The sequence below is a fragment of the Thamnophis sirtalis genome, unplaced genomic scaffold (assembly GCF_051295495.1).
Source record: "Thamnophis sirtalis isolate CommonGarterSnake01/CBP01778 unplaced genomic scaffold, rThaSir2_p1.2 scaffold_2, whole genome shotgun sequence".
Taxonomy (NCBI): Eukaryota; Metazoa; Chordata; class Lepidosauria; order Squamata; family Natricidae; genus Thamnophis; species Thamnophis sirtalis.
In genome coordinates, this window is record NW_028261382.1 from 65539701 (window position 1) to 65557543 (window position 17843).

The 17843-nt window shown below is 44.3% G+C and overlaps 2 protein-coding genes across 11 annotated transcripts in view; one reads left to right on the forward strand and one right to left on the reverse strand.

The window, feature by feature from the left end:
• Positions 1-17843, forward strand: part of NCOR2 (nuclear receptor corepressor 2) — a 205648-nt gene that overhangs the window by 111778 nt on the left and 76027 nt on the right. For all 10 annotated transcript variants that reach the window (XM_087705827.1, XM_087705828.1, XM_087705830.1 and 7 more), the window contains one exon: positions 6222-6381. In XM_087705827.1, the coding sequence (XP_087561953.1) occupies positions 6222-6381 (160 nt within the window). The remainder of the gene's footprint in view (positions 1-6221; positions 6382-17843) is intronic.
• On the reverse strand, positions 10624-12933 carry LOC148048896 (uncharacterized). The gene is made up of 2 exons (XM_087705838.1): positions 11129-12933; positions 10624-11079 (listed from the first exon to the last, which is right to left on the reverse strand). The coding sequence occupies exon 1, from the start codon at positions 12386-12388 to the stop codon at positions 11417-11419; it is 972 nt and encodes a 323-aa protein (XP_087561964.1). The 5' UTR covers positions 12389-12933; the 3' UTR covers positions 10624-11079; positions 11129-11416.

A 17843-nucleotide genomic window follows, 5' to 3' on the forward strand; every position in this document is an offset into this window, starting at 1 on the left:
AAAGTGACACAGCAGAGAGGTTCAGCAGCAACAACAGCTGTTGTGTGTCTTCCCCGGAGCCTGATCTTATCCAGAGGATCGGACTGGGCCAGGCAGAGTAGGAGTAAAATATGTGTGTCTGTGTGTACGTGTGTACGTGTGCGTGTGTGTGTCCTTATCTATACACACACACACACACACACACACGATTACTCATTTCTCTTCTCCTTTCTCTGCAAATTCCACACTTATTGTTAAGTTGTCATATTTACATACACACGAACGCATACATATGAAAACTTAACGATAAGCGTGGAATTTGCAGAGAAAGGAGAAGAGAAATGAGCAATCGTACAAATCAGCAGAGAAGGAGGCCGCAGACGGTAGGGAGGGGCTGTGAAGCAGGTAGTCCTCGACTTACGACCACAATCAAGCCGAACATTTCTGCTGCTAAGCGACACCCTTGTGAAGGGAGCTCTTTGGCATCATTGCACGAGCTTTCTTGCCACGGTGGTTAAGCAAATCGATGCAGATGTTAAGTTAGTAGTACTCTGTGGCTGAGGGAGACATGACGGAAATGAGTTTTGCCCCGTTTTACGACCTCCCTTGCCACAGCTGTTAAGTGAGTCCCTGCATTCTGAATTTTGAATCACATCCCATGTGAATCCACGGGGATGTTGCAACCGTCATAAGTGTGAAAAACCATCATAAGTCACTGTTCTCAGTGCCGTTGTAACTTTGAGGAGTAAACTCTGACTGTCATAAGTAGAAACTACTTGCCAAACCATCTGAATTTAGAACAGTTCCTTTAGTGCAGGGGTGTCCAAACTTGGGAACTTTAAGACTTGTGGACTTCAACTCCCAGAATTCTGGCTGGGGAATTCTAGGAGTTGAAGTCCACAAGTCTTAAAGTTCCCAAGTTTGGACACCCCTGCTTTAATGACTGTTTGAAGTTACAACAGCACTGAAAAAAGTTACTTAGCACCGTTTTTCACACTTACAACCGTTGCAGCATTCCCATGACTCATATTTACGATGGTCGCCGTATCCCGGGGTAACGTGGTCCCCTTTTGCAATCAAAGCCGACGGAGTATCCAGATCCACTTAACAACCGTGCTACCAACTTAACAACCACAGAGATCCACTTAACAGCGGTTGCAAGGGAGGTCGTAAAATGGGGCAAAGCTCACTCCTGTAATGTCTCGCTCAGCCACAGAGATTGTGGTTGTGAGTTGTGGAGTGCCTGCACATCCGTTGCCGCATGCCGTTCCAGCCTCTCCCTTGTCTCTCTGCCCCCAAGGAGGATTCGACGCACAATGACACAAAGAGGTTGCCTCGGTGGTGTGCGGAAGTTGCCACGTCCCAGCGGTGCTTTTGGGGGACTCACCTGGCTGCGTCATAACGACTGAGTCACCGTGGGGGACCAGTCCTTCATTTGGAAAAACCATACAGGCATCCCCGGAAAATCGGCTAATTGAATTTCTTTCGCTTTGCCCAGCCCTCTGCAGTCGTCACAAAATGCAGCCGGATGCCAGGATCACACCAGAGGGTCCCCCCCCCCTCCCATTAGCATCCTGGGATTTGAATAGCCTCCTCTGAGTTCTGGGGTTTGAATGGAAACAGTATGAACACTCAGTGTTAAGGTTCAAGGGGAGGATTTACTGGATTTTTCGGAGTATAAAACGTACCTTTTTCCCTCCCAAAAAGAGGGAGAAAATCTGGGTGCATCTTATACACTGAATACAGCATTTTTTGCGTCGTCCCCCCCTTTGCAAAAATGGCCATGCATAGCCTCTAGGAGGCTTCCAGAGTGCTCCTGGGGGCTGGGGAGCGCAAAAACAAGTGGAAAATGGGCCGTTTTTTGCTCGTGTTTGCGCCCCCAGCCCCCAGGAGCACTTTGCAGGCCTTCTAAAGGCTATGCAAGCCCTGTTTGTGGCAAAATATGGCCCTGTTTTTGCAAAAAACAGGCAGTTTTTTGCTCATTTTTGCCCCTTCCCTAGCCCCCAGGAGCACTTTGCGGGCCTCTCAAATTTTCTGTATTCCCTGTTTTTCACAAAAAAGAGGCGTGCAGAGGGTTTGGGAGGCCTGCAGAGTGCATTAACTTTTTTTTAAAAAAAAATTACCTTTTCAAAATCTTGGTGTGTCTTATACTCCGGTGCATCTTACCGTTTGAAAAATACGGTAAATCCTGCGCTTCCCAGCTCTGCAAAATGGGCCTTTCAGGATAACAGAGTCAGAAGGGACCTTGGAGGCCTTCTAGTCCAACCCTCTGCGAAGGCAGGAAAAACCCTCTACCATTCCAGACCAAATGGCTGTCCAGTCTCTTCTTAAAAGCCTCCGATGATGGAGTACCCAGAATAACAGATTTGGAAGGAAGGGATCTTGGAGGTCCTCTAGTCTAACCCCCTGCTCAACCCCCACCTGTGGCATGCATGCCATCGCTCTCCATCATGGTGCGTTTGAACAAGTCCTCAGGTCACCGGGGCCTACTTGTTTTACGACCATCGTGATTTACAATGGCTTTGTTAACAGTGGAAGAGTAGCTGTTTATGGTCTTCTCTCTATTCTCTGCATCTTCCCGATTGATGTCATTCGCCTGACTCCCATCGTTTTCTTTAGAGCAGCAGTTTTGGAGTTTCTCTTTCTTTTTTTCCCCTTCCTTTTTGGCAAAAGAACAATGAACACTCAGCTGGTTTGAGTTGCCATTCTTCTCTCCTTTTTTCTTAAAAAGGGGAAAAAACCAACAACAACAACCCACGCTATTGTTTTGCCGGCAACAACAGATGTCATAAATCTGAATAGAGAGGGGGGGGGGGGAAGAGAACAAAAAGCTTGTGGTTAATCTAACATCCCGTTTTCCTAAACATTTGCTACTCTGCATGCACACAGCCGGCGGGAGGGCTGGGCCAAGGATGCGCAGAACGGAAGGACTCAGAATCATGTTGAGGATTCAAGATCTTGGGGATCTTGATACGGAAAACTTGTTTGGGAATCCCAATAGTGCTTTCTTTCAACTGGATTTTCTTATTTTTAGTTTTGAAGAGTTTCGCTTCTCATCTAAGGAGCTTCTTTTGCTCTCACTGGGTGGTGGGGAATGGAAGGATTGATATTCCTTGCAGACAACTGGTCATTTCCATCCTTTTAGAGGGTCCTTGAGGCCACTTGGAGGTTTCTCTGTGTCCTCAGGGTCACCTGAGTGGTGCAAATGGTTCCTGTAGCCTGCATTTTTTCCTTGTGGAAATCCGTTCCTACTCCCACACCATTCCAAGGGGGTTCATCCCAAATTGGCTAAAAGTCTGTAGAGATTCTCCATCATCCAGGTCACGGTTGTCCCAAAGCTGTTTTTTTCAGGAGGCAACTGGACTTTCTAATTTTTCCTTTGAAGATGTTTTGCTTCTCACCCAAGAAGCTTCTTCAGCTCTGACTGGATGGTGGGGAATGGAAGGATTGATATTCCTTGCTGGTCATTTGCATCCTTTTAGAGGGTCCTTGAGGCCACTTGGGGGCTTATCTGTGTCCTCAGGGTCATCTGAGTAGTGTAAATGGTTCCTGTAGTCTGCAATCTTTTCCTCTGGAAATCAATTCCTACTCCCACACCATTCCAAGGGTCTTCATCCCAAATTTTATAGCTGAAATTCGATAGAGATTCTCAGTCACCCAGGTCATGGTTGTCCCAAAGGTGCTTTTTTCAGGTAAGCCCTCCAAGTAGCCTCAACGACCCTCTAAAAGGATGCAAATGATCAGCTGTTTACAAGGAATATAAATCCTTCCATTCCCCACCACCCAGTGGGGAAGATGCGGTCCTCCAGATGTGGCAAAACGTCCCCTGATCCCCAGATGTCATGCCGTCTTCCGAAGATGATGACGATTAGCCTTGGTGAAACATTTCCTACCCTGCCTTTCTCCTTCGTCTTCGACATGCAGTTCCCATGTCACATCTGGAGCACCAGGGTTTTTAATCACGAGTGTATTGTTGCTGTTGTTGTTTAAATCCCTCTTTTCCCTTGACCACCCCCACCCCCCCGTGCTCCAAACGGAAAGCCCTGGGGGGGAGGGAGAACAACGGGAGGGCAGCATGCCATCCGAAGCAGGTTCCCCAGTTGTCCATCCCGGGTTAATTTTCTTGCTCCACTGGGGTTGCAATGAGTCACCCAGGACGCGAGGAAGAGGCGGAAGCGCCAAGATTGCTTCGCCATAGTAACGGGGCTCGTTGCCATTGGTTTGTGTTCACTTCGTCAAGCACCCCAGCGGCTCCTGATAATGTGCACTTATCCAAATGGTGTCTCTGGCAGGAGTTCAAACTTCGCCAAGGCTCTCCCGTACCGATGAAATCCGGGTTTTGTTTGCTTCCCCCCCCCCATTTTATTTGCGTTTATTCCAAGGGAAAACTCAGGTAAGAAAAGCCAAAAGATTATTTTTTTCAATCTGAACAGCATGTTGTCCGAGGACAATTAGTTTTGAGGAACAAAACAACTATAAGCGTTAATAGTAATCATAATAGACATATCATTAATAATAAACACATAGTAATAATAAGATTAGCTTGTCCATACTGGAAAACTTTCATGATATAATTAATCATTCTCTTAATCTTTTTAGTTTCTAACCTCTGTTTCTGTTAGTTACCCATTGGTAAAACAAATCCCATGTTAAAAAGTATTGTTTCTTCCTTCTTTGTTGTTAGTGTTAATCTGTCCATCTCTGCACATTGTAATATTTTTATTATAACACTTTCGTCTCTTCATTTTTCCACTGTTGTGCAAACACAATCCTTTCTGCTGTCAACACATGTAAGATTAGATATGTATTCCCTTTATTATTCTCTTCTGGTAAAATACCCCTCCCCTCCACCAAATATTTCTGGTTTAAAATCAAAATGCAGCTGTATCGTTTTTTCTAACCAGGTATGTATTTTAGTCCAATTTTTTTTGCAAAAAATTTAAAAAGTCACCCCTCCAGGTTTTGTTCTGACCCAACCTTAGCAGAAACAAGAAACAGACTTGTCACGAAAAACCTCTTTATTTATCTCCTGTGAATTAATGGCATTCACCCACTGAAAAGTCCAGGCATTAGTCCTTCATGGAGTTAATTGCAATACAGTTAACTCCCTGAAGGACAGGGAGTTAACTGTATTGTTAACTTATCAGTTTCTTGCGATAATTGCAAGATCATGAGCTTCCAGCCGCAAAGCTGCAAATTAAGTTCTGGCAAGCAATCTTTGTTGCATGAAAGGCAATGAGCCAGATCTTCAGAAATACAAACTGTTGTCTCCCACGACTACCACTCCCCTTTCCTTCTATTTATTCCCCAGCCAGGGAGGGGCCATTCCACGTGTGCTTTGCTTCCCTAGTCAACTCCTTGTCCTCCATTGTTCCCCTCTCCTAACAGCTCGGTGCGTGCATCTGGAACAGGCCCCACTGTTCTTCCTCCTCACTTATATCAGCCTCCAAAGGCAGCTGCCTCTCCAGTGGCTGGGAAATGTCGGATGGCCGAGGCTCTATCTCATCCATCAGAGCCTTCCCCAGACTCCAGAACTGGCCCAAATTTCTCCCCAGCCTCCTCATCATCCTGGGTCTGCTGCCAGTTCTACTGGCAGCAGGCTAGCCGCAACAGGGGTTTTTTGTATGCCCAAGATAAGAACTTACAGTTTCCTGGTTTTTTAGCCTAGTGCTTTAACCACTAGACAAAACTGCCTCCCTGCATCTTCCCAGGATGAAATCAGAATTATAGTGAGCAGAGGCAACAAACGCTGAATTCTAGCTCTTTTGTTAAGCCAGCATAAAATTTTCAAAGTATTCTCCGTACACACACACGCACACACAAAAAACGTTTATGGGTGTTATTAATGTGATGGACCAAAGTAGTAGTAACAGCGAGCGTGCAATTGTGGGTGTGTCTGTGGGTGTGGTTGTGTAACTCTCTTCCTTCTGCGGTGCAGAGGATGCTGTAAGAGGCTGTGATGATGTGATGGTCGAGCCAATTTAGCAAAAAAAAAAAAAAAACCCACTTCCGAAAATGGCCCTTTTAAGCCAATTCTCGGAATCTTAGCTTCTGCAATCCCAGCCCTTGCTATTTCCAAGAATGGCTGTTTCAACCTCCTGGTGGTGGTGGTGGTGGTGGTGTGTGTGTGTGTGTGTGTGTGTGTTTAACACAATGTTTACTCTTTTGCTGATGCTGCCAGTGACAACAAGATGGGATTCCACCAAGATTCATAACCTTCCTTTCCTGCTTGGCTTAATCAGGAGAAAGAAAGGAACTCCCGGAGAAAGAAGAAAAAAGGTCCTGTAATCCAAAACGAGGAAAGAGCTTTCGCTCCAGTCGCTGAGGACGAAGAGATGGGCCAGGATGGGTCGGGCACCAGCGGCAACGAGGAGGAGATGGCCGAGGAGGTCGAGGCAGAAGGTGAGATGTTTCTTCAGGATGAAGTTGAATCTCTTGATCCGTTTTCGCTTCGACCAGGGCTCTCCAAATTTGGCAACTTTAATATCTACGGACATGCTTGGTCATCTCGTGTCATGCTTGTTCCAAAGGTGCATTTTCAGGAGATACCTGGACTTTGTTTTTGCTTGAAGACATTTCGCTCCTCATCCAAGAAGCTTCTTCCATTCTGACAGGATAGTTGGGAATGGAAGGATTTATATTCCTTGCAGACAGCTGGTAATTACAATTTTTTCGGAATATAAGACTCTCCGAAGTATAAGATGCGCCTAGCTTTTGGGGAGGAAAACGAGAAAAAAAATCTGCCCCTCCCTCCCAGCAATTTGCCTCCTTGCAACAAACAGCAAACAGTACAGACAATATACACTGTTTGTGATGTTACATTTCAGACTATACTTGTACAAATGCTTGTTAAAATTGATGTGCTTTCTGGAAGTTTACATTATTCTCTGCTATTTAAAAGAAGATAAAATAGCACTGGGCCTCTTCAGATCAAGCATTTATTTTAAAAAGCTTCTTAATTTTGTTAAGTTGTCTAGAACACTAATAAAGCAGTATTTAAAAAACAAATCTAATAATTTGAACATTATATAGGCATTTATAGTTATTGACATACCTCCTTGCAGCAAACAGCCTGTTTCAGTTTAACCTGATTAGAAGAAAAAAAATCTGCCTCAGCCTCCCAGCAATTTGCCTCCTTGCAGCAGCCAGTTTCACTTTCAATTTCAGTTTAAGCACAGGCCTCCCGAAGATCAGCTGTTTCAGGCTGCAGGGATTTCTATACCCTATTGCTGCCTCTGCAAGCCCCATTTTTCTCCGTTTGCTGCAAGGAGGTAAATTGCTGGGAGGCAGAGGCCAAAGGGTGGGGGCCGGTGAGTGGGTGGGTGTTACATTCGGTGTATAAGACGTACCCAAATTTTCACCCTTTTTTAGGGAGGGGGTATCTTATACTCCAAAAAAATACGGTACCCACTATCCCCCTTTATCCTGTCAAAGCTGAAGAAGCTTCTTGGGTGAGAAATGAAACGTCTTCAAAAGAAAAAAACAAAAGAGTCCAGTTGCCTCCTGAAAAAAAGCACCTTTGGGACAACCATGACCTGGATGATGGAGAAGCCCCATAGACAGTTAAGGTCCTTCTTCAAAGTTCACTAAACTAGCCATGCCCAGTTCTTGGACATAACACATTCCCCCTTTATTGAATTAATCAAATTGATTAAATTACAACTTGATTTGCATCCTTTTAGAGGCTCATTGAAGCACTTGGAGGTTTATCTAAAAGGAAGCAAAAAGGATGCAAGTGACCAGCTGTCTGCAAGGAGTATAAATCCTTCCCTTCCCCACCATCCAAGTCAGAGCTGAAGAAGCTTCTTGAATGAGAAGCAAAATGCCTTCAAGCAAAAAGAAAGGAAGTCCAGTTGCCTTTTGGAAAAAAAAAACCTGCTTTAAGATGTGTGGATCTCAACTCCCAGAATCCCTCAGCCGTCATGGCTGGCCTGGGGGAATTCTGGGCGTTGAAGTCCACCCATCTTAAAGTCACCAAGGCAGAGAAACACGGCTGTCGTAATCCTTAATGTTTCTATTTCGTCAGCTAGTTTGCCACTAAGAGCCAACCTTCATGGCTGGAAGCCCACCCAAGTTATGTTCTGTGCCCCAACAGAGCATTGTAATTTCACAAGAGGCTGATAAATACTCTCACATTTTCTGGAGAAGGAGCCAAAGATTAAAAACTTCCTGATTATTACCGTATTTTTTGGAGTATAAATGCACTCCCCCCTCCCAAAAAGGGTGAAAATTTTTGTGTGTCTTATACACCAAATGTAGTCCAGCCCGCATCCTTTTGCCTCTTCCTCCTAGCAGCAAACCCCAAACACCCTATTTCATCTTCAGCACAGCCTGATTAGCACAAGCAGCTGATTATCGGAGCCTGCATGAATTGCCATTGCCTATTGCCACCTCTGTGCATCCCTTTTTCTACCCATTCTGATCCCCGCCGCTCGGAATGGGTGGAAAATGGTGCAGGCAGAGGCCGAAAATGGGACATGCAGAGGGTGAAAACAGGACACACGGAGGGGCAATAGGCTATGGCAATCCCTGTAGCCTGAAACAGCTGATTGTCAGGAGACAATCAGCTGCTTGTGCTAGTCAGGCTGTGCTGAAATTGGAATTGAAACAGGCTGTTTGCTGTTTGCTGCAAGGAGGTAAATTGTTGGGAGGCAGAGGCAGATTTTTTTTTTCTTGCTTTCCTCCCCAAAGGCTAGGTGTGTCTTATACTTCGGCGTGTCTTATATTCTGAAAAATACACTACTTAGCAGGACTTCTGGATTAATTAATCTTTAATATGTGGGATCAAGTCTGGGCAAGGTAATTGTTTGACTGATTGGCATCAGAGATGGGTTACAAGCATATAAAACAGAAATGGACAATTTCCCCCTCTTTTCCCTTTGGAACTGATCAAGCAACTTATAGCAGATGCTTGCTATTTATAGGTATTGGTTTATTTATAGGTTAGTTATAGGTAGTCCTCAACTTACAATGGTTTGCTTAGAGACTGTTTGAAGTTACAATGTTACTGAAAAAAGTGACTTACGACCATTTTTCACACTTACGACCATTGCAGCACACACACCCAACCCATTTCATGGTCCCGTGATCAAAATTTGGACACTTGGCAGCTGGCTCGTGTTTATGATGGTTGCAGCGTCCCGGGGTCCTATGATCCACTTTTGCGACTTTCCTGACCGGCGAAGTCGGTGTTGCTAACTTTTAACAACTGCAGGGATTCACTTAACGACTGTGGCGAGAAAGGTTGGGGAAAACGGGGCAAAATTCACTGTCTCGCTAAGCTGCAGAAATTCTGGGCTTGGCGGCGATCGTAAGTGGAGAACTGCCTGGGTTGCAATCTCCCCATTTAACTTGGGGGGGGGGGGAACGAAGGAATAATTTAACAGTCCCGTTCCCCCATCCCACTTCCTGCCAAGTTCTGATGTGAAGGACCGGTGTTAACTTAGAAACAATTGGAAACCTTTTTCAGTCAGTGCTTAAAGGAACTCATTACAAAGCAGTTTTCAGGTAAATATTCTGTGTCAGAGACGCAGGCATGAGTCAGAGATGCTGGGAGGAGGGGGAGAATCATAGAGGGGGATGCAACAGCTGGTTCCGAGGACACTGAGTACACACGTGTGAGGCGCTTTGTAAGTTTGAAGCGAGAGTTAGAGGAACTGGGCATGGCTGGTCTAGTGAAGAGAAGGACCAGGGGAGACAGGATAGCAGTCTTCCAGTATTTGAGGGGCTGCCCCAGACAGGAGGCGGTCGAGCTATTTTCCAAAGCACCTGAAGGCCAGAGAAGGAACAATGGATGGAAATTGACCAAGGAGAGATTCAACCTGGAAATAAGGAGACATTTTCTGACAGTGAGAGGAATTCACCCATGGAACAAAAGTTGCCTTCAGAAGTTGTGGGAGCTTCATCACTGGAGGCTTTCAAGAAGAGACTGAACTGCCATCTGTTAGAAATGGTGTAGGATCTCCTACTTGGGCAGGGGGGGAGGGGTTGGACTAGATGACCTAGAAAATCTCTTCCTTCTGTTAATCTGTAATCTGGTTGAATGTCAGTTTTAAATATTTTATTTCATTTTCATTTTCATTTTGTACAATCACTTATATACTGTGCAAAGAAAAAAGGAAAAAAAAAAAAAACCCCCCAACATAACACTTCATTCCCCCATACACCCTCTCTTCCCCCTCCAACTTTCCTTTCACCCCTCCAACATTCCCCTCTTCTACTTCCCTTCCCCCTCAGACATCTCCCCCTCCCTCCATTTACCCTCCTTACATTCCCTCTCACTCCCTCTTTACTTCTCCCTTCTCTTTCCCTCTTCTCCCCACTTTGGTGTATCCATACAATTCAATTTGTTTTTTACAATAAAAGTAGAAAAAGAAAAAAAGAAAAAGAAAAAAAAAAACGGCAGTACACAAGTGAATTCTTATTGTTCTAAGGATTGAAACTGTAATTCCACCCTCCCCCCTCCCCCCTATAATCCCCCCTCCCTAACCCCCTTACGGCTTCGCAGGTCCCATGCCCGGCATAATTCTTTAACAAGCATTTAAGTATAATAAGGCCAACTAACTTTAAAATTTAAAAAAAGTAAGATAAAAGTAGCCAAAAAGAAAAAGGAAAAATAGTAGAAAATAAGAAATAATAAAAAAAAAAACACCCACACTCACACACAAAAAGGAGAAAGAAACAAAAAGGGTCATAAGCCCACTACGTTACCACAGCTTCCCATTATCTATAAATCTTAATCAATGTGACTCATTCCAAATTTCGATTATTTTACTACTTGCAGGGTTTCAAACTATATTAGAGCCAGGTAAGTTGATCAGTTAGAATTCCCCAACTAAAAATCTCCTTGCTTTGTCTATCTATTCAAACCTTTAATTTATCTCCTTTTTTATCCAAGTATCCAAACCTTTCTATAACACCATTAACTCAAATACTTCTTTCATTTTTCATTTCCAACACCTCCCTTTCTATCCTTACCCACCTCCACATATAAATTTTTTACCTTCCACCCTGCCTTTATCCATATCCACATATATATTTTATCCATATTCGTTGCTCCTCCCATATTTACTCCACTTTCCTGAAGATTCTCCGACCAAACTTTCTTAACCTTATATTAATATAGCAACTCAAACAAACATCAGCTTACGTTCTAGCCCCATGTAATCTAATTAAACTTTCGCTGCCCTTCCCTCTCCCACGCACCTCCCAACTCCGTTTGTCCCAAACCACAACTCAAAAAGATCACAATTTCCGCTCTCTTCACCTAAAAGAATAGTTCATGCGCAATTAAAGTTAGAGTTCAAACAAAATTTCTGTACAATATATGTCCCCAATCAGCAACGCTTCTTTCAGTCTCCATGTCTCATCATCGATATGCCACTTTTCCATTTTATCCCAGACGGAAATCATAAAGCTTTAAAAACATCGCTAGTCTTTATTCTTTAGTCTTCTGCCCTTCCGGAAGAGAAAAGCAACACGCTCCACCTTGTAACCACGTGTCTCGCTGTTTGTCTTCTCCTTCTCCCTGTCTCTCCCCAGATCCGGATGAATCAGGAAGTCCCGCCTTCAGGGTCTCGTAGTAAAATTTTCGGGCTTCACAGACAGAGTTAATGCGGTGTTTTTGGTCGCCAAATGTAACTGTAATACCAGCTGGGACTTCCCATCTATATGAAATCTGAGAGTTTCTGAGTTCTTCGGTTAAGAAAGCATACTGTCTCCTTGATCTTAACATTTGAAATGGTATTTCCTTAAAAACAATCAAGTCGTCCCCGTCAATTCTCAACCTTTTTCCGTAGAGCCTCTGTGTTATCTCATTTCTAGATTCCCTTGTAGTAAAGTATATTATTATGTCCCTCGGAAGCTGTCGCTGTTTTGCTACCCAGGAATTCTGGCGGTAAATTCTTTGAATCTGCCAATCAAAGTTAAGTCCCGGACTTCCCACCAAGCGGCTGAAAGCCTCAAAGAATGTCTGTTTCAAATTCTCCTGTTGGTTTTCACGCAGCCCTCTAACACGTATAGCAAAGGCAGACTTGTTATAATTTAATTTGACAATTTCTTTTTGTGCAGATTCAATTTCCTGTTCTAACGTTTGAATTTTTGATATCAGATTAAGGTTACTTTCTTCCAAAAGTTCCAATTTGTCCTCCGTTTCAGCAATATAATCTGTCATGACTGTCATTACCCCGATTATATCCTGCTTTGCCTGAGCAATTTTAGCATCAAATTCATCAGATAAATCCGAAATCAGTTGATTAATCTCCTGTCTGAAATCATTAAGCGTTTTAAGAAGGAATTCTTGTGTTAGCAAATCTCCCGTGGAGGGTGTAGGAAACAAGGGTAGCGGCTTCATGGCATTTTTGGGAGATATATTATTAAGGAGGCGCTTCTGTCTAAGTTTGGGAGCCATTCCAGAATAAAAATAAGAGAATCCAGCGAGCCAAAAATCAAAGTCTGTGCTCCCCTCAGATAATCTTTTAGCAATTAGTACGGAGAAGCCTTCAGGAGGGTAGGGTCAGCTAGCTGCGTCAGATCAAACACAAAAGCTACGAGATCGCCATCTTGTGACGCAGTTAAAAAAAGAAGAGAGGGAGCCTTTTGCGAGATTGAAGCTGGTATTTTAAATAGTAATAGAGAAAGTTCCTCGGGAATGTTCCCCGCCCGAATTGGCTTTTAAATAGCTTAGTTTTGTCCTGGGGGGGAGGCAATCTGCCTAGGCTGCAAAAAAAAGCAGCGCGGAAAACTGGCCGGAGTAAAGGCTCAGCTAATGTTGAACCTCTTCTCCATTCACAGCAAAAAAAAAAAAAGCTATGAATTACAAAGAGATCCTAACGACTGACCTTCTCCCTGCCCCTTTCTGCCAGAAAGGAGAGATATCTATAGATCTTATAAGATATACGAACCAGAGTCCTGGCAGGAGCTTTACTTAGCTCCCGACGGCGGCAGCCCCTCCCCTCGAAGCCCTGTAATCTGGTTGAATGTCATTGGAGGCCAGACACTGGGGCCTCTAAGCGGGAGGGCATGAATTGAAAGGCCTTTGAATGGCCACTCAGCCCCCCGCCCAATCACACATCTCAAGGGGTGTGGGTCTTCCAAGGGACCCACACTTCTTGCAAACCGGCACGGCTTGTACTGAGCTGCCGGGGTCTTGAAAGGCAGCCGTTTTTCCCTGGCATCGTTTAGTTCCTTGCAACGGATGCAAAACAGGCAAGGCTTTTCCCAATGACCTGCTCTGCTCCTCCCAGATTTTCTCCAGATTGCAAAGTGCAAAATAAAATAAAATAAAATAGGAGTGAAGCCAAGATCTTGCAAGCTTTCTCAACAAAAATGGGGAGAGTGGCACTGTTTTTTTTCTCTCTCTCTCTGTCTCTCTCTCTCTGTCTCTGTCTCTCTCTCTCTCTGTCTCTCTCTCTCTCTCTGTCATTCTCTAGCAGTGTGTTGGCTGCTTAGTTTTGTTTTGCAGAAGGGAAGAGGGGAAGCTGCCTTTCAGAGGCGCTTGGCGAGGAGAAAGACATCAGCAATGCTTGGAATTTGGTTGGAGGGCTTAGGAAATGGGCAGAGAGCTTCCAATCTGGGTGGACACCATTCCCTGTTGAGCTGATACAAGCAGCGTTTCTCAAAACTTGGCCGCTGTAAGATATGTGGACTTCAACTCCCAGATTTCTCCAGCCAGCATGGGTGGACTTCAACTCCCTTCAAGATGGGTGGACTTCAACTCCCAGAATTCCCATCATCACGGGTGAACTTCAACTCCAAGAATTCTCTATTCATTACTTCCAGTCCCTTCAACATGGGTGGACTTCAACTCCCACAATTCCCTAGTCATCACTTCCAGTCCCTTTAATATGGGTGGACTTCACCTCCCAGAATTCCCGTCATCACAGGTGGACTTCACCTCCAGAATTCTCTAGTCATCACTTCCAGTCCCTTCAACATGGATGGACTTTAACTCCCTTCAATATGGGTGGACTTCACTTCCCAGAATTCCCTAGTCATCATAGGTGGACTTCACCTCCCAGAATTCCCATCATCATGGCTGAACTTCAACTCCCAGGATTCTCCAGTTACCACTTCCAGTACTTTCGACATGGATCATTTCAACTCCCAGAAATTCCCAGCCAGAATGAGTGAACTTCAGTTCCCTTCAGCATGAATGGATTTCAACTCCCAGTTTGGAATCCACGTGTATCTTCCCGTAGCCATGTATGAGAAACACCGATCCAGCTTAAGCTCGCAACTCCTTCTGTCTTTTCCAAAATCTAATTTTCAGGAGAAAGATATCTTTTAAGAGATTTCTTTCTCTCTCTCTCCTCCACTGGTTTTATTTTGAACCACTTTCCAAGAGAATTTCCCATGCCTCGTTCTTCTGGAGCATCCTTCAGCACCTGAACATTTCCCAATAAAATTCAGGAAACAATGACTTCATTTCCTTCTTCCCCCCCCCCTCTTACAGCCACACCCAAGCCCAGGGGTCTGGCTGCCTCCTTCGTTCTGCCTCTGTTTGTGTCGACGGTGGTGGCGAGCCTCCATTTTGAAAGCCGCGCACACATTCTCTGCATCCTTGCGGTGCCTTCCTTGGATCCGATCCCAGAGCTGGGGTGGAGCATGGAACTCTGCTGCCTGGGCTGTGCCAGCATTTAAAAACCTTTTGGATTGAGCCAAAAAGGATATAGAAAGATAGATGTGCTACCACGCTGCCAGGAATTCCAGGTTGCAGCAATCCCAAGCTGAGACACATTCTGTGCTCCCAACGAGCAAGGCAGTTTTAATTAAACTTGGCGAAGGCTCCTTACCTGGAGGAACGTACCTTTCACATTTGTGCGCCCCAGACTTGCGCAACGAACCTCAGAGGTTCTCATGATGCAATCAGGCTTTTTTTTTTTTTTTTAAATGACAATGAGATGAAGTGGCTATGTCGTTCTACACCTGTTTACTGAATTCAGAGCATCGATTGCAAAGAATTTCCAAGTTTGCCGTTGGGTTAATTTGAGCCGGCAGGAGTTGCTCATCAAGAATCTTCTCCTCTCCCCAAAATCTAGAGCAGGGGTCAGCAACCCGCAGTTCTGGAGCTGCATGTGGCTCTTTCATCCCTCTGCTGCGGCTCCCTGTTGCCGGTCGGCTGCACAATTGATAGGGCTTTCGGTTGTGAGTCATCTAGCCCAACTCCCTGCCCAAGCAGGAGACCCTACAGCATTTCTGACAGATGGCAGTCCAGTCTCTTCTTGAAAGCTTCCAGGGATGACACTCCCACAACTTCTGAAGGCAACTTTGTTCCACTGGTTGATTGCTCTCACTGTCAGAAAATTTCTCCTCGTTTCCAGGTTGAATCTCTACTGGTTCAGTTTCTATCCATTATTCCTTGTGTGGCCTTCGGGTACTTTGGAAAATAGCTTGACCCCCTCCTCTCAGTGGCAGCCCCTGAAATATTGGAAGATGCTCTCCTGTCTCCCCTGGTCCTTCTCTTCACTAGACTAGCCATGCCCAATTCCTGCAACCGTTCTTCATATGTTTTAGCCTCCAGTCCCCTCATCATTGCTCTTCTCTGCACTCTTTCTAGAGTTGCTACATCTTTTTCATAGTGTGGGGACCAAAACTAGATGTAGGACTCTAGGTGTCGTCTTACTAAGGCTTTACAGAGTAGTATTAGGATCTCCCTTGATCTTGATTGTATCCCTTCCGTTAATGCAACTTAAGATTGCATTGGCTTTTTTGGCTGCGGCTGCACACTGCTGGGTCATATGTAATTTATTGTCCACTAAGACTCCAAGATCCCTCTCAAAGTTACTGCTATTAAGACTGGTTTCATCCAGTCTGTATGTGTACCTTTGGTCTTTCTTGCCTAAGTGTAAGACTTTACTTTTCTCTACACTGCATTTCAATTTCTCCAATTTCGTCCAAAAAGCTTCTTCTGAAATGAACTGAAGAAGCTTCTTGGATGAGAAGCGAAACGTTTTCAAGCAAAAGACCAGGAAAATCAGGGGGGGGGGGGGCAGAGGGAAGGAACCACACTTGGGACTTGCAATGAACAGTTGCAAGCGAAGGATTACCTGCTTTGATTACTTTGAGCTCAGGGTGGTAGCGAAACCTGTGCCCCACACTCAACGTGAACAAGGGTCGAGATTTGCTACTAGGATACTAGAGTCAAAGGCAAGACAAGAAACAATGGATGGAAACTAATCTAGGAGAGAAGCAACCTGGAATTAAGGAGAAACTTCCCAACAGTGAGGACAATTAACCAGTGGAACAGCTGGCCTCCAGTTGTTGTGGGTGCTCCATCACTAGAGGTTTCAAAGAAAAGACTTGTCTGAAATGGTCTAGGGTCTCCTGCTTGAGCAAGGGGCTGGACTAGAAGACATTCAAGGTCCCTTCCAGCTCTATTTGGATTGAGTCCCCTTTCTTGTGGGAGGGACTCGCTTGTAACATTTCAGACAGGTGAAAGTCCAGCTGCTTTTTAGAGGGAAGAGGAAAAAACATATTTGGGACAACCATGACTTGGAAGATTGACAGTCTCCATAACATTCATGGCAAGCCACTTCAGATGATCACTAAATGAATGTTTGCATATTGAGGTCCGTCTGTAACATCAAAGACCCAGAAAATCGAGAAGAGGAACCTGGAAATTAGGAATGAATTCGTTCTGCGCGGCGTAAAGGACTTCCCCTTCCTTTTAAATTGAATTTCCCCTGTTCTGAAGCATCTGGGGAGATGGTCTTCCACATCAAGGTCGTGGAAAGAGGAAAACAACATTAACTCTGTCCATCCTTTTGAGGGCCTGCCAATCCTTCCCAACGGGGAAAATAATAATAGTAATAATAACAGCCTCCCATCTGCAAAGAAATCCTGCAGCCTTCCAATTAGGTTTTTATGTTGTGGTGGGTTTTTTTTTTTTTTTGCAGCTGCAATCTCAAGTGAAGTGAAACGCAGGTCAAGGTTGATAGGAGATTAATAGCAGCAGCTCTTAAAATCCACTCCAGGATCTCTCCGGGAGATCAAATTAATAAGGAAGAGATCAGAAGCCCCTATTTCCCTTTCTCCAAACAGGGGCATGTCTTTTGATTATCCTTAACAGGTGTGGCTGTATGTTTGTGTAATTTATGTGACCCCATTGTGACTTCACACCTGAGGATGGGTTTTTTAAATAAAGCTTTTTATTTTTATTTTTCTAGAAACACACCATGTTTCTCTGAAAATAAGACCTCCCTGGATAATAAGCCCAATCACGCTTTTGAGCGCATGTGCTAAAATAAGCCCTCCCTGAAAATATTGCAACACAGCAGCAGCCATGAGGTGACCAGGCTCGCCGCCTCCTGCACCTCAAAAATAATAAGACCTCCCCAAAAATAAGGCCAGGCGTTTATTTCGGGGGTGAAAAGAAAATAAGGGCCTGTCTTATTTTCAGGAAAACATGGTAGAAAGAGATAGATAGATAGATAGATAGATAGATAGATAGATAGATAGATAGATAGATAGATAGACAGACAGACAGACAGACAGACAGACAGACAGACAGACATAGAAAGAGATAGATGACCATGCTCACCACCTCCTGCACCTCAGAAATAATAAGACCTCCCCTAAAATAAGGCCAGGCGTTTATTTCGGGGTGAGGGGTGTCAAAAGAAAATAAGGACCTGTCTTATTTTCGGGGAAACACAGTATTGTGTGAAAAACATGGAACCAAAGTTACATTTTAGTACAAATAAAACAATACTCTTCTTATTTAACACGATTAATCATCTTACAGACTTTTAGTAGTAATACACATATTTTGTTGAATTATATTATTTCTTTAATTATTCCATATTTAGCATGTTATTTCTTATGCCAATCTCCATATTCTTGATATTACTCCTTACTACAGATAG